Here is a 15,479-nt window from a genome sequence, read left to right on the forward strand (position 1 = left end):
GCCGCGAAAAAGTTAAGAAAAAGTTGACACACGATATTAATTGCATGATTGTTTACATGTTTCTGGTGGAAGATTATATTAAGCTGCATTTTCTCTTTCTCTCATATTGTGTGCAACTATAAATGAATATTGCGTCATTTACAGCTTTTCCCCACTAACTTTGTTGCACATTAATGACGGAGTAGGCTGAATAAAAGCTCACTTTTAATTAGCTTCGTGCTTTGGAAATACTCTTCGATGTTTCCAGTGAAGTAAATATTCAAATGATGATATTTTCACGTTATTTTATTGAGATATGAGAGAATGAAAGTATGTTTTCGTGCGTGAAAGATATGGAGAGGTATGTGCATGTGAATGTATCTAAGAATATAGTAATTTACTGGTATTTTTTTGTGTGTTATTTGCTCGTAATCCCAGACACTCCTCCTACGAGTATTAACTGTGACAGTGAAACCACCAGATTCATCGATCAGTGTAATATATAAAAGGCAGCAGATATAATGATTATAGGTAGGTAGACAATGCATTCTTTGGGACTTAGATCGCAGTATAACATAATGAATCAATTTCAGTATTCAGTTTAGTAATGTAGCGTTGAGATACCGTACTTTCCCGAATCCACGGGATCGGTCAACTCTGGGAGTAATATTACGCATTTTGATTGGCAATGCTCGAGATGCAACTCTCAGACTATATTGATGTTTATCGATTTTGTATCTAATAACGTAAGAATACGCGGTAGAGTTCATGAATATCGCAGTGAATTGAATGAAACTTCACCAAGAATTTACCGCCCATTTCTCCGCTGAGAATTTCACCGCACCAATCGAAATCTCTGAGGTACTAACGCAAAGGTTCGACTTACGTAAATTTCGACTTACGCAGAGTCTGCGGGAACGCATCTCTTACGTAACTCGGGGGATGCCTGTATGCATAAATGGTGAATTAAATAATTATTACTGTTATATTAGTATTGTTCCTAGACCAATGGCTTTGGTGGATGTGACATTAATTGCACATGCTCCTCTTACTCAATAAAATCACATAATAAAAAGTGACACCACTTACATTGTTTCTCTTTATTTCAGTTTCTTTTTATGGTCTCTTTGGTTTTCCCTCTGGTCTCCTTTGATCTCACAGCTTTGGAAAAGCAATTAAGGAATCTGAAACTGAAGAAATCCATCATGAGAAAACTCTTAGAACTCAAACCTTTTGGATTTGTGACCAAAAACATTGATGTTTGTCCACTCAAATCCTCACAAATCTATGATTTCATAGTTTTCAGACTAATTCTTTATAAGCAACAAAGTAAGTATTAGCTTGATGCCCTCACTACCAAAATAGCTAAAAGAGTTATCACGACACTAGTTTGGAGGGTGTTTAGCTTCGCTCTAAACTTGTACCTCCTAATTGCACTAAATGGTAGCTAGAATAGGGGAAAGTGATTACAGGGGTAGGTTATTAAGAGGGTAAGGCAAAAGTTCCCTTCTTCCCCAGGCCATAAAGGGAAGGCAATGGGATGGTAAGTTTGGCTGATTCAAGATATTAAAGGCTGCTTATGTTACGGAAGCAAATTCCTCAAATGAGGTCCCAAAAAGGAACTAGTATCTTTCACTCACACCCCTTTTCCCTACATTTCATCAAAATATACTCACAGGGGCTGCGAATGGGTTTTCACTAGTGCTGTGCGAGAGTCTCATCTCGGCAGTCGAGACGAGACTTTCACTTCCCGGCATTGTCAGGACGAGCCTCTTGGACCCCAAGAGTCTCGCCTGGGTCGAGAGTCTTGACAAAAGTCAAAAAGTCTCACCCCTTCAAGATTTCTCGACACCGGTCGAGACTCCTGGGCAAGGCGAGAATTTCCGATGAATACCGCAATCAGTCGATGAGAGAGTTTACTAAGGTATCCCTCCCGACTTTTACAGATTTGTTCACACTATAAAAATATTTTATTTAATGATTTACCCTCTGAATCCATTTTTTTTAAAGAGTGCGCATAATGGTAATTGAATTCCCAACGAGAGATTTGGAAACAATTTTATTTCCTTTTCCTGACCTCAATATTTGATATAAAATTTGAATCTTGGAGTAATTGTAAAAGTAAAAATGTAAATTTTGCCGATGTTTCCGTTTATTTACAAACCATTATCAGGAATTAAAATGAAATTGATCATATAATTTTGATAGGTACATAGACATGTTAAAGGTTACATAAATGTATCTTATTATAGCAATATACTAAAAAAGAAACATTTTCTTGTAAATTAACAAAAAGGAAGAGATCCTAGTCTAATTCTATAGCATTTTATATACCTTTTTTCAATGTTTATTTATGGTAACTAAGGTCCATGGTTGCCTGTCAATTTTGATTGATTAAATAATAAAATATGCTTAATTTGTCAATCTCGATCTCATGTTACAACAATTTTTGGTCGTGGAAATTAATAACATGTCTTAAAATAATAAATTAATTTCACTGTCTAAAATAGAAATAGTTTTATTTTTTTCGAGGAGCCGGGAGTCTCGACGGGTGTCGAGAAATCTCGAAGAGGTGAGACTTCTTGAGTCTCTTCAAGACTCTCATAGCGCTGAGAGTCTCGTCCTGACAATGGCGAGAAAGAAATTCTCGTCTCGAACGTCGAGACTCTCAGGTGGTCGAGAGTCTTGCACAGCCCTAGTTTTCACACAGGTGCCACAATCTTTTAATCATGCTCTACACATAATATTGCATCTTGCAAAACTTTTCAGGGGATTGAGCCCTCGAATTTTCCCTTCTTCCCATCCTTAAACCTTCAATATTCAAATTTGGACAATTTTTTTTAGAGCTAATCAAAATGGAGGCCAAAGCTTTCCATTCATAGACATTTGCCACTCATTCACATACTATTTCCAGTGCATGTCAATATAGTTAGTAATACGCTAGAATTGTTATACCTCATGAAACAACTCAATCCCAACCTAAAATGGTAGACACAATTGTAATGGTTCACTTACCATTTTTCTTTAATGAAAGAATCACTTTCATTTTAGATTATTATTGAGTCTTGCAAACTGGGAACAATAAATAACAACATTTTCACAGTTAAAAATCTAGATTATAGCCACCAACCTTTCAAATCTATGCACACTAAATTTTTCACAAGCCTTAATGTTTTCACTGAGATGGATAATATTCCTCATAACATAGCAACTAGATCAGAAACATAGGGCCAGTACAGAAAGTGAATGTGCAGCTTAACTTTTGACACAACTGTAGAGAATGAAAAAGTGCATGAAACATGTGAATACTAAGTGTTCTCGTGTAAAGACGTAAACATGGATTTGTTTGGTTGTGTTTGGTGAATTTCAGGTTACCACGCAAGTCAGCACTTGGGTAAGTAGTGTAAGCCCATTCATATTGAATGAGTAGCTTCCACTTTTACAGCACTAAGCAAATGCGACTATTAACAAGGAAATTTCTTGAAGTGCTCTACCCCAGAAGGAAAAATGAACTAGGAATGATGATGTCAGAGGGTGTTTTGGAAGCAGAAGAAATTCACACCACGAAACAAGAGAAACTTTTAAACATAAGTAATGGCTATTTGCTAGAAAAAAGGCTGTTTATAAGAACATTTTATCATGCTCATAGTCTCAAAATGGAAATTAATACAAAACAAATAAGAGCCATGATGACACAGGCCATTCACCAAAATGAAGTATAGAACTATCAACCCAGGCAGCTAAAATAGCTAAGTTCCTCCTTATGAGGAAAAATTATTATTATTTTTTTAGTTAAGTATTCTACCGATTAAGGTAGGTTTTCATGGAGTATGTAACGAGTATTCTGGCAGTCTGCCCTCCCTTCATGGACTTCTGTCTTCAATTTACAACAAGGCCTACTCCCTTTCATGTCATGGGGGTCTAAGGGCTAAGTTGGATATCCAATTCACACTAGATAGAATGGTTATTTTGTTCAGACCCCCACTACTGCTGGGAGGTTACCCAATGTTGAGCCCCCTCCCCAGTCCCTATCCTGGATCTGCCACTGGCTGCCATGAACAAGACCTGCCCTTTGTGGACAGGTCATATTCGATGAGTTTCTGAGAATCATTTACTTTTACTCCATAAAATAGTGGAAATACGTTTTAGGGGTGCGTCAACAAATTCTACTCCATGTTTTCAGGAGAGAAATAGTTAGCAGGGTTTCCCACTTCCATTTCAAAAGTGTTTTTTAAAGTGACACCATCACGTGAAGTACCTAACCTCTGGCTCTTACCCTTCCACCTATCTGGCATGGGCGGCCCTCCTCAGAGTCATTGAGAATTAATCCCAACAAGTACCTCTAGGGCCATAGGGAGGCGCAAACTTTTTCACCCTGGCAAGATTTCAACCCAGGAGTAAGGAGATTAACCATATGAAAGGAGGAATAATGGAGGGAAAGAATATGTTCATCTTTTCAGGATAAATTCATTAGTTGCGACAAAGAGGAAAAAGGATAATTTTTCATGACTGAATGCCTTTTTAGAGATAGTAGAGGATGATCCTAAGGGCTGAAAATGCTCACACAACTAAAATGGATAAAAACTCAAGACCATCAAATGACAAAGAACCTTATCTACACCTGAATGCTGATGACTGGCATTCAATTAATCAGCTTCAAAAATAAGTTCTGTTGTGAATATGTATGTACGCGCTTCTATGTACAGCAGACTCCCGATTATCTGGCTGCGGTATATCCGTGTTGTGGATTACCCATGCATGATTTTTACTCTCCCTAGATATTTTTCGTGATCTTTATAAAAAAATAAAATTGGACGTAAAATCACCGGAATAACTGCATTAATGCAAGGATACACTGGCCTTTTGAAGAAATTCTTCTTGGGTTTTCCACCGGTTGAGGCTTTCTATGGCCAACGTTTCGAGGCTCGACTCGAGCATCGTCATCAGGGCAGTTGAACGTCTGACTGAGGGTTTGATTCCTTTATATACCCTGCTTGGAGGTCAGGTGTCACGTGATTGGTTGAGGAATGGCAAAAGCAGGGATGGCTTCCTCGTCACGACATCTCAGAAGAAAGGCTAGGGAGCTCAGGAGCCTCGCCTTCTCCTTCCGCAGCTTCTCTAGAGACTGAATGGTGTTATGCGTGACACCTGACCTCCAAGCAGGGTATATAAGGGAATCAAACCCTCAGTCCGACATTCAACTGCCCTGATGACGATGCTCGAGTCGAGCCTCGAAACGTTGGCCATGGAAAGCCTCAACTGGTGGAAAACCCGAGAAGAATTCCTTCAACTTGTTCGCCGGGAAAAACTTCGATCCTATTTCACTGGGCTTTTGTTTCCATTATAATCCCCTTCGTAAAACGGAAGCGATCGCGTGCCAGCTGCATTCACGGGAGCACCGTGTTCCCGTTTTCCAAACCTCGCAGCGTGCAACCCCGCGATCACGGATACCCATCCCGCAGCATTTGCAACATGGGCAACTTGTGCGAGAGACGACTACGTGGCTTGGTGACTGATAGTGTAGTTTCTGATGTTGAGCAGTGGTTTTGAAGCATTTGTGCGAACCACTTTTCTGTATCAATGATCACTAAGCCACGGATGTGTGGTTTTCGAAACCAGGCCTTACATGGACCATTTATAATACCAGTACAATCACATCATCGCTGCTAAAAAGATCGCGAACGGGCAAAGAAAGCTCTCAATAAGTCTGAGAGGTACTCTTAAATAACAGAATAACTGCATTAATAATATATTGTTTGTTTTACGTAAATTATGAACATTACAAGACATTTAATTGAAAGTTTGGGCTATCCGTTTTTGATTATTCATGCCGTCTCTTCCCATCATTAGCCCTGATAATCGGGAGTGTGCTGTACGTAGCTATGTTGTTGTTGTTACACTATATTTTTTAAAAAGTCTTTTTGATTTGCTTCTCATGTACTAAGAAATACTACATGGTGCAGCCGATCCCATAGAACTGAATACAAATGATAAATTGATTATAAGAGATAATTACTTCAAGTTAAGCAGTAATAAGTGCAGAGGAGTACAAGAATGAGTTAAATCTATGTACTTATGCAAGAAATTTAATACTAAGCGCAAATGAGCAGCTTGTCCAGAATACGGTAAAATTAGTAATAATTGTGGAGATCTAAATCACTACGCCGTGGACTGTTTTAAGAAAACATGAAGGAAATGTGTTAATGAGCATTCTAAATGTGATAATTAGTTTTCTATAAACAATGCAAGCATAAAAGCACAAGAAGAGCTGCACTGATTTCTAACAGTAATGATAAATGATGTTGCAGTTCAATTTAAAATAGACGTAAGAGCTGAGATATATGTGATACCAGAGCAAATTCTAAGAAAGGTAGTAAAAAATTCAAATATTGTAAGAGTTGATGTTGGTTAGTTGTTCGTTGAAATTAGAATCCTATGGAGAAAACAAGTTAGAAAATACTGAACAATACATCATCACTATGAACTTGAGAATGGAAGACAGGTTGTTTTCTGAAACGTCGGCCAATACAACTGCATCAACCTAGTGTAATGTCTGAATGTTGTGATTTACACTAAATTTCGGTATTTAGACAGCAAAACACCTAAAGAATGGAAGACAAGTCATTTTCTGAAAATCCGGCATTAACCTGGTGTACAGCCCAAGAAGAATTCCTGAATGTATGCATATGCTTCTATGTATGTTGCTATGATGTTTTAAAATATACAAGATTGCTGATTACACTCCATTTTAAAAGAAAGACATCATTCTATTTTATTCCTAATTACTAAGAAATACCACAAGTTCAATCCTTAACAAGGAGGCGTAGGATATTCACGACTGTTCTCAATGTAGCAGCAAAAAGAATATATAACAGTTTCTTTCTTAGAACATTGTCACAATAACAGAGTGAAGTGTTGAGGTTCTTTGCCATAATTTCCATGTTATGACAATTATACATCACTTTTGATGCAAGGGGAAGAGAGGGAAATAAAACTGGACGAGGAAGACATGAGCTATGACAGACAGTGAAAGAAAAGATGTGGAAGAGATAAAAATAATTTAAAATAAGTGTGTGATTGGAGGAAATAAGATACTTGAGCATCACGGAATATAAATCATTAAAATCGAGTTATGGATTGCATTTACAGATATGACAAGGTTTTCATGAAGAGAGAAAACATGATGCAAGTAGCAAAAGATAGAAATGTATATAAATCCCTGTAAATACAGATGTAAACATAAACATAGGCAATGATACCAATCAATCTTATGACTAAAAAGAAGACAATGTGTTAATGAAAGATATTCATCTGAACAAATTGGAAACTTCAACTATGAGAAGGGTACAAAAACCAAAGCTACCAAGCCAATAAGTATCAAGAACGTAAGAGTAACTTTAATATCCAAAACGAAAAAAAAACAATACTTACAGCTTTCACTGAGGATTTTATCAACGATTAAAGCATAGAAGGAATTAGATGACTTGTTGTTTCCTTGTGACACTTCTGATTCATGCAGAAAGACCCTGTAATAATTAAGGTTAAATGAAAATTACATTGCGAGAAACCAAGATAAGGATAATCATTCATAAAGTAGGGCAAGCTAGTTTGAACATGGATGTATTATAGGAGGTTATTTAGCTAATGCCTACCACCCCAGTTGCCTTCCACAGTGAGTGCAAAAGCAGTTTTTCCAAGAATATCCCGGAAACCAAGTGTCTTGACTACTCCACTAGCAAAGAGAAAAGAAAATATTTTAAAAGTGTCTTTACAATAGTCCGTTCTAAACATAGGTTAAGGTACGAGTAAATATTGACCAATTTTTAAAAGATACCTTACTGCCAGGGATAAATGAAATGTGGCTTCTAGTTCTCAAAGCCCGTCAAACTTAAGAGGTTTTATACTATAAAAGTAACATTAATTCACTCACCGATCCTCTTCCTACACATCCTGCCTTTTTCAATGTCACTAACTGAAAACGATTTCCATGTGGATTTTCTAACAGCTGAACCCCAACATTTTGTAAACCATAGACGGATTGATTTTTAAACGAGATGGCTTCCGGACTAATTAAGTAATTTAGATAGCTGGCGTCAGCCGTATCAGATCCGCAGTATCGGCACAAAAGGTATTCTGAGGAAACAAATAGTAATAATCGGTGCATATGAGTCCATCAGAAAATTGCTAGCACGCACGCAGGTCTATCAGTTATGTTTTCATTTGAACGCCCCGAGTTTAAGGAAATTATATTATGCAATGCAAAGTTTGTGTAAAATAATTTACCTGGACCGGTTTCTTTTCTAGCTGCAGTAATTTCACGTATACAGCAAATAAACAATATTATCCAGCACAGACTTGTGCTGCTACGGTTAGTTAGTCGCCACATCACCAGATGACGTTACTGATATCAACGAGATGATGAAGAACATATACATGGCTGGTTGTAACAAGCATTTACCAGGATTGAATAAAATTTAGAATTTGTTTAGTAGTCGGAAGTTGATATTATATTGTTTTAATCTTGGCTGATTTAACATATACGTTTCTCTGAACGCCTAATCACCTTCTTGCTCACAGTGATTTGGAATCGTGAAATTGCTGTTAGAAGTTCACGTTCTTTCATAGAAAAGTGCATTACAATTTTCGCATCTCCATTTTACACAAGTGCGAATTAATATGCAGGCAATTTTATATCACCTATTAAGGGGTCTTTATTTCAAACTTGCAGCGGTAGAATATATTATTGACAATGAGTTGTGCTGCAAGGGCTACCACCGGCTTATTCAGACTTTAGCGTACATATTGCAATTTCCTTCTTTGAAAATAATGAAAGGTCTCTCAGGTCGCTGGATAGATGATTACTCTAAGAGCGAGCACATTATGCCCGTAGCATTATCGTCTTTAGAAGTGACATATTTCAGTCTATCAGAATGAATTGGTCACCATAATCAGCTGATCGATAATACTCTGTCAGCATGATTCAGAGCACGGGTCAACTGTCAATAGTACTCTGTAGCTTATTTCTGTTAATAAATGTTTAATGCCTTTAACGTTGTATCACTACCTGAAGGATAAATACCACGGATAACAACACCACCACGTTACCACAACGCCTAGATTAAGCTCCACATTGCCGTTCCAATAGAGGCTACACCCCCCCTACACAACAAGAGAACCATGTAACGGATATATGTGATTTCACTTTTGTATAAGCGTAAGAATTAAATGCTTCAATTAATAAAGCTTTCAATGAATCCTGTAAATTTCGTTCCAAGAGGGCTTTTCAGTATGTTTCTGAGCCGGCCGGCACCTCTTGCTGTTGGACTGCAGGGGGTCGAACCTGTTATTGGAATTGACGTAAACAAGGTCATAGATGATTTTTCCTTTTATGCGTGCCATGAACATACATGTATGTTCATGATGCGTGCCATAGATGAATAAAATGATGTTTCCTGAATGATAACGATGATAACTATGCTCATTTTGTTCAAACAGTGCATGGGATGAAGTTGGTCAATATAGCCTTGTTTCAGTTGTGGAATACGCGCATACTGTTCGCTCCATAATTGTTCTCTGATCACATTTCTGGAAAGAAAACATTCGTGACGGCTGTTTTAAAAGTTTTATTTCCAAGCTACTGCGTGTATACATCGATAAATTTCTCCTGACAATAACTCCGCCATACTGTTTTCTGCTCTTACGGGAACGACTCCGGCCTAGCAACAACACCAGCTTCTAAAGGTCGGTTGTTCCCGAGGTCCTCCCTTTCCACAACACCATGGCTCTGCATTGCCTCCCCACCGTGCACAAAATCCCTCCCTCTATATCTTCCCCTCCACTTTCCCCCACCTCACACTCCGAGTAACCAATGGGAAATGTAGGTCAGGCAAGAGTTGTGGCCAATGGCATCCCGAGGAGAGGGTCACGTGGGTTTGTTGTTATCTGTCAGCTGTTCCGGCGTCGACCGTCCTCCCTTCGCAACGCTAGGCCGTCAGAGCAGCTGATGCTTAGAGAGTGTACGGACGTGTGGGGATTCTTGCCGGCCGACCCAAAAAAAGTATATTTTTTTTCTTTCGATTGGAAGAAGGCTGTGTCTTCAGAGATCTTCGACCGGTGTGTTTTCTCAGTTCCTTTCTTGAAAGCGTAAAGGGTTGTCTTCGAAGTTCCCTCCGTCGCTATCGTTATTTTTATGCGTCGTCGTTCGTGTGATATCTCGAAATCCTACCCCGTGATTCCGACCTACGATGCAATCCGCTGTGCCTGTCACCGCGACCAGTAGTTATTCGTCCTTTCTCTCCTTCAACGGGAGGGACCCGGTTCGGAACCTCGTACAAACGGTTGTGGATTTGCTCCAGAGGGGCGCACTGTGAGAGGTTGATAGATAATCACCTTCAGAAGTGTCTGTTCTACTTTGCCCACGTAATCGTCACCTGCGAAGTGTTTATTTTTGCCTGAACCGTTTCTCGGAGGAATATTTTTTTATACTTTACTTCTTCCGGCTTGGAAAAACAAGAATGATCTCAAGACGTTTATGAGAATCCGGCGTATGACGTGATCAGTCAGACGGGTAAGAAGTGTCGATCTCGGGTGTGAAAAGTGTTCGTGTCTGGGACTAGTGGAAAATATAAGTGGCATAATCTAAAGGATAATTCTGTGAGACACTCTGCATCCCCGAGTCTCGGTTGTGTCTTGTACCTACACCGATCGGCGTAGCTTTTTCTCCTCTTTCTCTCTTGCCCCTTAGGCGATTGCATAACCCTTTCTTTATTCTGAATGTGCTAGTATACACGGGTTCGTGTAGATCTCGTTTAAAGACGTCCGCCTGGAGTTTGTGTGTTCCTCTATATAGTGTCCATTTGCATACTCCTGCCACGGATAATCACTCCAACGGGCGATAGCTGGATAGATTTAATTGGTGTGCTTGGATGAGCGTGTGGTCAGCTCTTTGAGAGGCCTACTCTCTCCGTCGTCTTCTTCCCTTAACGAATCACGTACCATGTCGACGGGAAAGCGACTGGCCAAGCGTTCCATCATTGGCACGCGCGTCTGTGCCCTCGGGGAAGACCAGCTGTACCATCCAGGCGTTATCAACGCCGTGAGGACCACGGCGGCTCCCGCCGGCTCCGGACCCGGCGAGAACCGCTACTCCGTCCGCTTCGACTGCTCGTCCCCGCAGAGGCGCGGCTCGGGGGTCGTGGCCCGGGAGTACCGCGACTCTGAGATCGTGGGTCCTGGCTTCCGGTCGGTGACCAACGTGAGGCTCCGCCCGGGCCAGAAGGTGTTCCTGACGCACAACGGACGCGAGGTTGCGGGCCGAGTGCTCGAAGTAGGCGAGTGGGAGGGCGAGGAGGCGGATTTGGAAGGGGGGGAGGAGTTGGTGGAGGAAGGCGAGGAGGAGGAGGAGTACGAGGAGGACACGGTGGCCCCCGAGGAGGCGGCCCCCGGCGGCGGGCCGCTCAGGGTCCGCAAGAGGGCCGGCAGGATGGTCCGAAGCCGAGGCCGGAGGCCCTTCCCGCATTCGCCCAACGCGGCGACCACCGCCCCGGCGCCGCTGCCCTCGCAAGCCGGCGTCGAAGTCGTCGTCGCCATTCTCACTCCTGGACATGACGTAAGTACCCTCTTACACTTTCTCATGTGTTTAAGATGCCGGCCGGTGCCCGTATTCCGTGGTCTTCCGTTGTTTTTATCTCATCTCTTTCCTTGTCCCCGACTCGCTCCGGATATTCTGGATGGCTCCTGAGTCATCTAAGAGTGCCGGCGGATTTTTTTTCTAATTTATGTCATGTGCTTTGATCAGCTCTTGGGGGATGTGGTGCTCTTCCGGGGAACCTAGTTATCAAGTACACAAACCGCATCAATTTCGGCCGCTGCCACTGTTTCAATAGCACGCCATTATCTGCAGGATTTATGTTACTTCCACCATGACTTAGCCTTAGTAATGTTGGCTGAGATTGAAACGTTGTCTGCGGCCTAATCCTGAACCGGTTGGAAACCCGAGAGAACTTCCTCAAGTCTAATGCCTTTTAGCATTGTAGTTTAATTGTCTGAGTGGGTCACTTTTACATTTATTGTGATTTTTATCTTCTTGTATCTATCAGTTATATTGGCGATAGAGCGAAGGCTTTTTTTTTCGTTTAAGGTAGGACAATTACTGGGAAATAATTGGAATACACGCTTGGAAACGAGATAATGTCCATGGCAGTGGCGTAACTATGGGGGGTATGAGGGGATAGATCCCTCACAAAAGCCTCAGAGAAATATAAAAAATATTTAAAACTATTGTCTAGTTTTGACATAAAATAACTGCATCTACTTAAAGTTAAATTTTTAGTCGCAAAATAATGTAAAATGTAATTCCAGGCATGTCATTTTTTTAATTTCCCGGACCCCCCGTTGCCCTCCGGGGGGTCGCCATCTGAGGCAATCCCATCCCCCCTAAAGTACATTCCTAGTTACGCCACTGATCCATGACATAGCACTTTTTCGCGGAAATAATAGTGTTGTTAGTTATTGGCAGACATCAGTATGTTATATATTCGTAATGAAGTAGCATTGATTCTTCGAGTGGAATGTCCTCTGTGTGCGGGTTAGATGACGTTTCCATTGCTCTGGAAAATTCACAATGACATGTGTGGAATGTGTGATACCATATTTTCCATCGCAATTTATCAGTTGTTAAGTAATTGATGCTATCCATCGAATATTATCGTTTCCCAATGCATACGTCGAGTGTATTCATTTGACCTAACCAGTTGCGCAGCGAGGGGGGTTTTGGGGGATAAAACCCCCCCCAGAATTCAGAGAATTTTTAAAAGTTTAATCCATTTTACTTAATTGGCTTGATATAACTAATAGAATAGTGTAAGGATTAATAAAATATTCCTCAGAAAGCAGTAAAACTCACCATTTTGAACCATTTATCTTCAAATTCCGATATTCATTAAGCTCGCACCTACCGCTTATCCTGGTGGGTATTCCATACCCCCACACACCCCGGTATTTATTTGAACCTTAACCACCCCCCCTCCCCAGCCTTAATTCTTAGCTGCGCCCCTGGACCTAACTGCAATATCCTGGTCTACTTAGTTTTCTTGTAAGGAAACGAACATAGATTTAACTTTCAAGCTCCCGTTTTTCATGTGTTTCAAGCTGACTTCAAACGTTCTGCAAATTGATATTTCAGCACATTAATTCGCTAGTGATGTGAGTGTGAGATGCTGATGGCCGCTGCACTTGGGTGCTGGCAGGGACCCCCGCGCCGGGCGTTTGCAATGGAGATTTCAACGAGGATGGCACCTAGCGCCATCTGGATGCGCTGGTCTTCCCTGTTCTCCCCTGACCAATACTCGACTGCTCACCTGTTTCTCACGTGCAACTATTTTTACATCCGTTGCTTATAATCACAGGGTCGTAGGAAAGTATTTTATTGCGTTTCTCAGTCGTAATCTACCTTGGGTATGGTTATCACAATCTGAGGCATGCGCAGAACAGGCCTAATATTTCTCGCGATCGCGCTGGTAATATTTCGTACGTGTCTTCTTCCTTATATCTTTTGTCATCTTCTTATTTTAAAATTTCATCAGTTTTCTCTCCTAGAAGAGATTATGAGACTCCTCAATCAACTGTATCAAGGGACAGTCATGGGTTCATCTGGATGCGCTTATTCCATTGCTCAAATTTGGCATATGTAGAAAAATGTATTATTTTTTGTTAAACGCAATTGACGGATAACCAATATTTCCGCTGATGGATATTTTTCTATATTCATTACAGGGGATACGTATCTTGTCCTGTTATGCGTAACCTATGTATATGTCGCAACTCATTCTTGCCTTTACGCCCCAAGATGGCGGGTCACCCCCTTGTCATCAAAGGTAGAGGCAAGATAGCCTCAACCACTCATTTGTTACCATAATTTATTAAAGAGAACGATTGTTTCCTTTTTTGATGTTTTCAGGTTTACCATTGCTAAATTTACTCGTAAATTTTCCAATGCATGATCTGATTACCAGCCGCATTGCAAAAAGTTTTTGCGTGTTCATTGTCTTCTTTCGTGGGAAGTTATCCTATGTTCGTCTGCAGGTTCACGTTTCCGCAATGACGTTTCAATGACAAAGTCGACTTCTTCTGAAGCCTCACGGCGTACCCCGCCGCCGTTAAACTCACCATTTATCTTAAAATTCCGCAAGTTATTAATCTCGCACCTACCGCTTATCCTGATGGGTATTCCATACCCCCACACACCCCGGTATTAGCTGCACCTAAACCCCCCCAGCCTTAATTACCATCTGCGCCCCTGAGTGTTACCTCCAGACCTCGTTCAAATTTTGCTAGGTGATAGGAAATGGATATCCATGAGATGCAGTTTTTGTTTCAGCCGCCAACGCTAAATACTTCTCGAGATATTTTCGATGGATAGAATCAGGGTAACGCCTAAATGTGTGCAACCCGCAGCACAACAATGGCCATTTGTACTCCTTGGGATGAAGTAAGAGCTGATTGCATTGTTGTGATGCGGGTTGAATAACTGTAGGCGTTTTTCTGATACTTTCCGTCGCTAATATCTCGTGAAGTATTGAGCGTTGGCGTCTGAAACAAGAATTACACATCATAGATATCGATTTCTCATCATCCAGCAAAACTGGTGGTGACACTTGAGGCAGTGGCGCAGCGTGGGGGGGTTTTAGGGGTTAAACCCCCCCCCCCCCCAGAGCTCAGAGGAATTTTTAAATTTAATCCATTTTACTTAATTGGATTGATATTACTAATAGAATACTGTAAGGATGAATAAAATATCCCTCAGAAAGCCGTAAAACTCACCATTTTGAACCATTTATCTTTAAATTTATTAATCTCGCACCTACCGCTTATCCTGGTGGGTATTCCATACCCCCACACACCCCGGTATTAGTTGCACCTAAACCCCCCCAGCCTTAATTCCTAGCTGCGCCCCTGATTTGAGGAACTTCCCTTGTCATAGGTGATTTTTCCATCCGGATTGGTTCTATTTCCCACCAAGCATTGCGATGCAGTCCTCCCCCCCTCTTTGTACAATTCATTACTCTCCTCCACCTCCCATTCAACTCCCCCCGGTGGAGACCACCACGTAACCCACTTATCGCGTTTTAATGCTCACTTACTCTCCTGACGCGCTCTTGCTCTCCGAATCACCCCGTACTGTGCACGATCATTCGACCGGGTACCCCTTCACTCCTAACCGCTTCCCTCCCCATTCCCCTAGTACACACACTTATCCTAGCTTAACCCACCCCTCCCTCTTCCCTTCTGCCGTGTAACCTTTCCCGCAAGCACTTGTTTCGAAACGAATCACTTGCGAAATGCGCAATCTCCTCTTGTCGCTCTTTCTCACGGGGTGGGGGGGGGGAGAATTGTCTCCCACCCACCAAAAACACCCCCCGCGAACTTCGCGTGTGCATTTTGTGCCTCGATAGTACTTCGTATCGCGCGGGGCATGGTGGGTGAGTGAATCGTGGAAGCCC

At 41.4% G+C, this 15,479-nt stretch overlaps 2 protein-coding genes across 2 annotated transcripts in view; one reads left to right on the plus strand and one right to left on the minus strand.

Moving 5' to 3' along the window:
- Positions 1-1,098: 1,098 nt before the first annotated feature.
- On the minus strand, positions 1,099-8,653 carry LOC124160179. The gene is made up of 5 exons (XM_046535947.1): positions 8,263-8,653; positions 7,910-8,112; positions 7,632-7,711; positions 7,411-7,505; positions 1,099-1,169 (listed from the first exon to the last, which is right to left on the minus strand). The coding sequence occupies exons 1-5, from the start codon at positions 8,363-8,365 to the stop codon at positions 1,135-1,137; spliced, it is 516 nt and encodes a 171-aa protein (XP_046391903.1). The 5' UTR covers positions 8,366-8,653; the 3' UTR covers positions 1,099-1,134.
- Positions 8,654-10,974: 2,321 nt separating this feature from the next.
- The window catches only part of LOC124160178 (zinc finger protein 704), a 360,385-nt gene continuing 355,880 nt past the window's right edge, over positions 10,975-15,479 (plus strand). Inside the window, exon 1 of the mRNA XM_046535945.1 lies at positions 10,975-11,587. Coding sequence (XP_046391901.1) covers positions 10,976-11,587 — 612 coding nt within the window. The 5' untranslated portion in view covers position 10,975. The remainder of the gene's footprint in view (positions 11,588-15,479) is intronic.

The sequence above is a fragment of the Ischnura elegans genome, chromosome 6 (genome assembly GCF_921293095.1).
Source record: "Ischnura elegans chromosome 6, ioIscEleg1.1, whole genome shotgun sequence".
NCBI lineage: Eukaryota > Metazoa > Arthropoda > Insecta > Odonata > Coenagrionidae > Ischnura > Ischnura elegans.

Excerpts from the sequence above, each read along its gene's own strand:
- LOC124160179 (XM_046535947.1), bottom strand. The coding sequence starts at position 8,365 with ATGTGGCGACTAACTAACCGTAGCAGCACAAGTCTGTGCTGGATAATA. Across the intron at positions 8,113-8,262 it reads TAGAAAAGAAACCGGTCCAG|AATACCTTTTGTGCCGATAC; the intron begins GTAAATTATTTT and ends TTGTTTCCTCAG. Across the intron at positions 7,712-7,909 it reads GATGTGTAGGAAGAGGATCG|TGGAGTAGTCAAGACACTTG; the intron begins GTGAGTGAATTA and ends TCTCTTTGCTAG.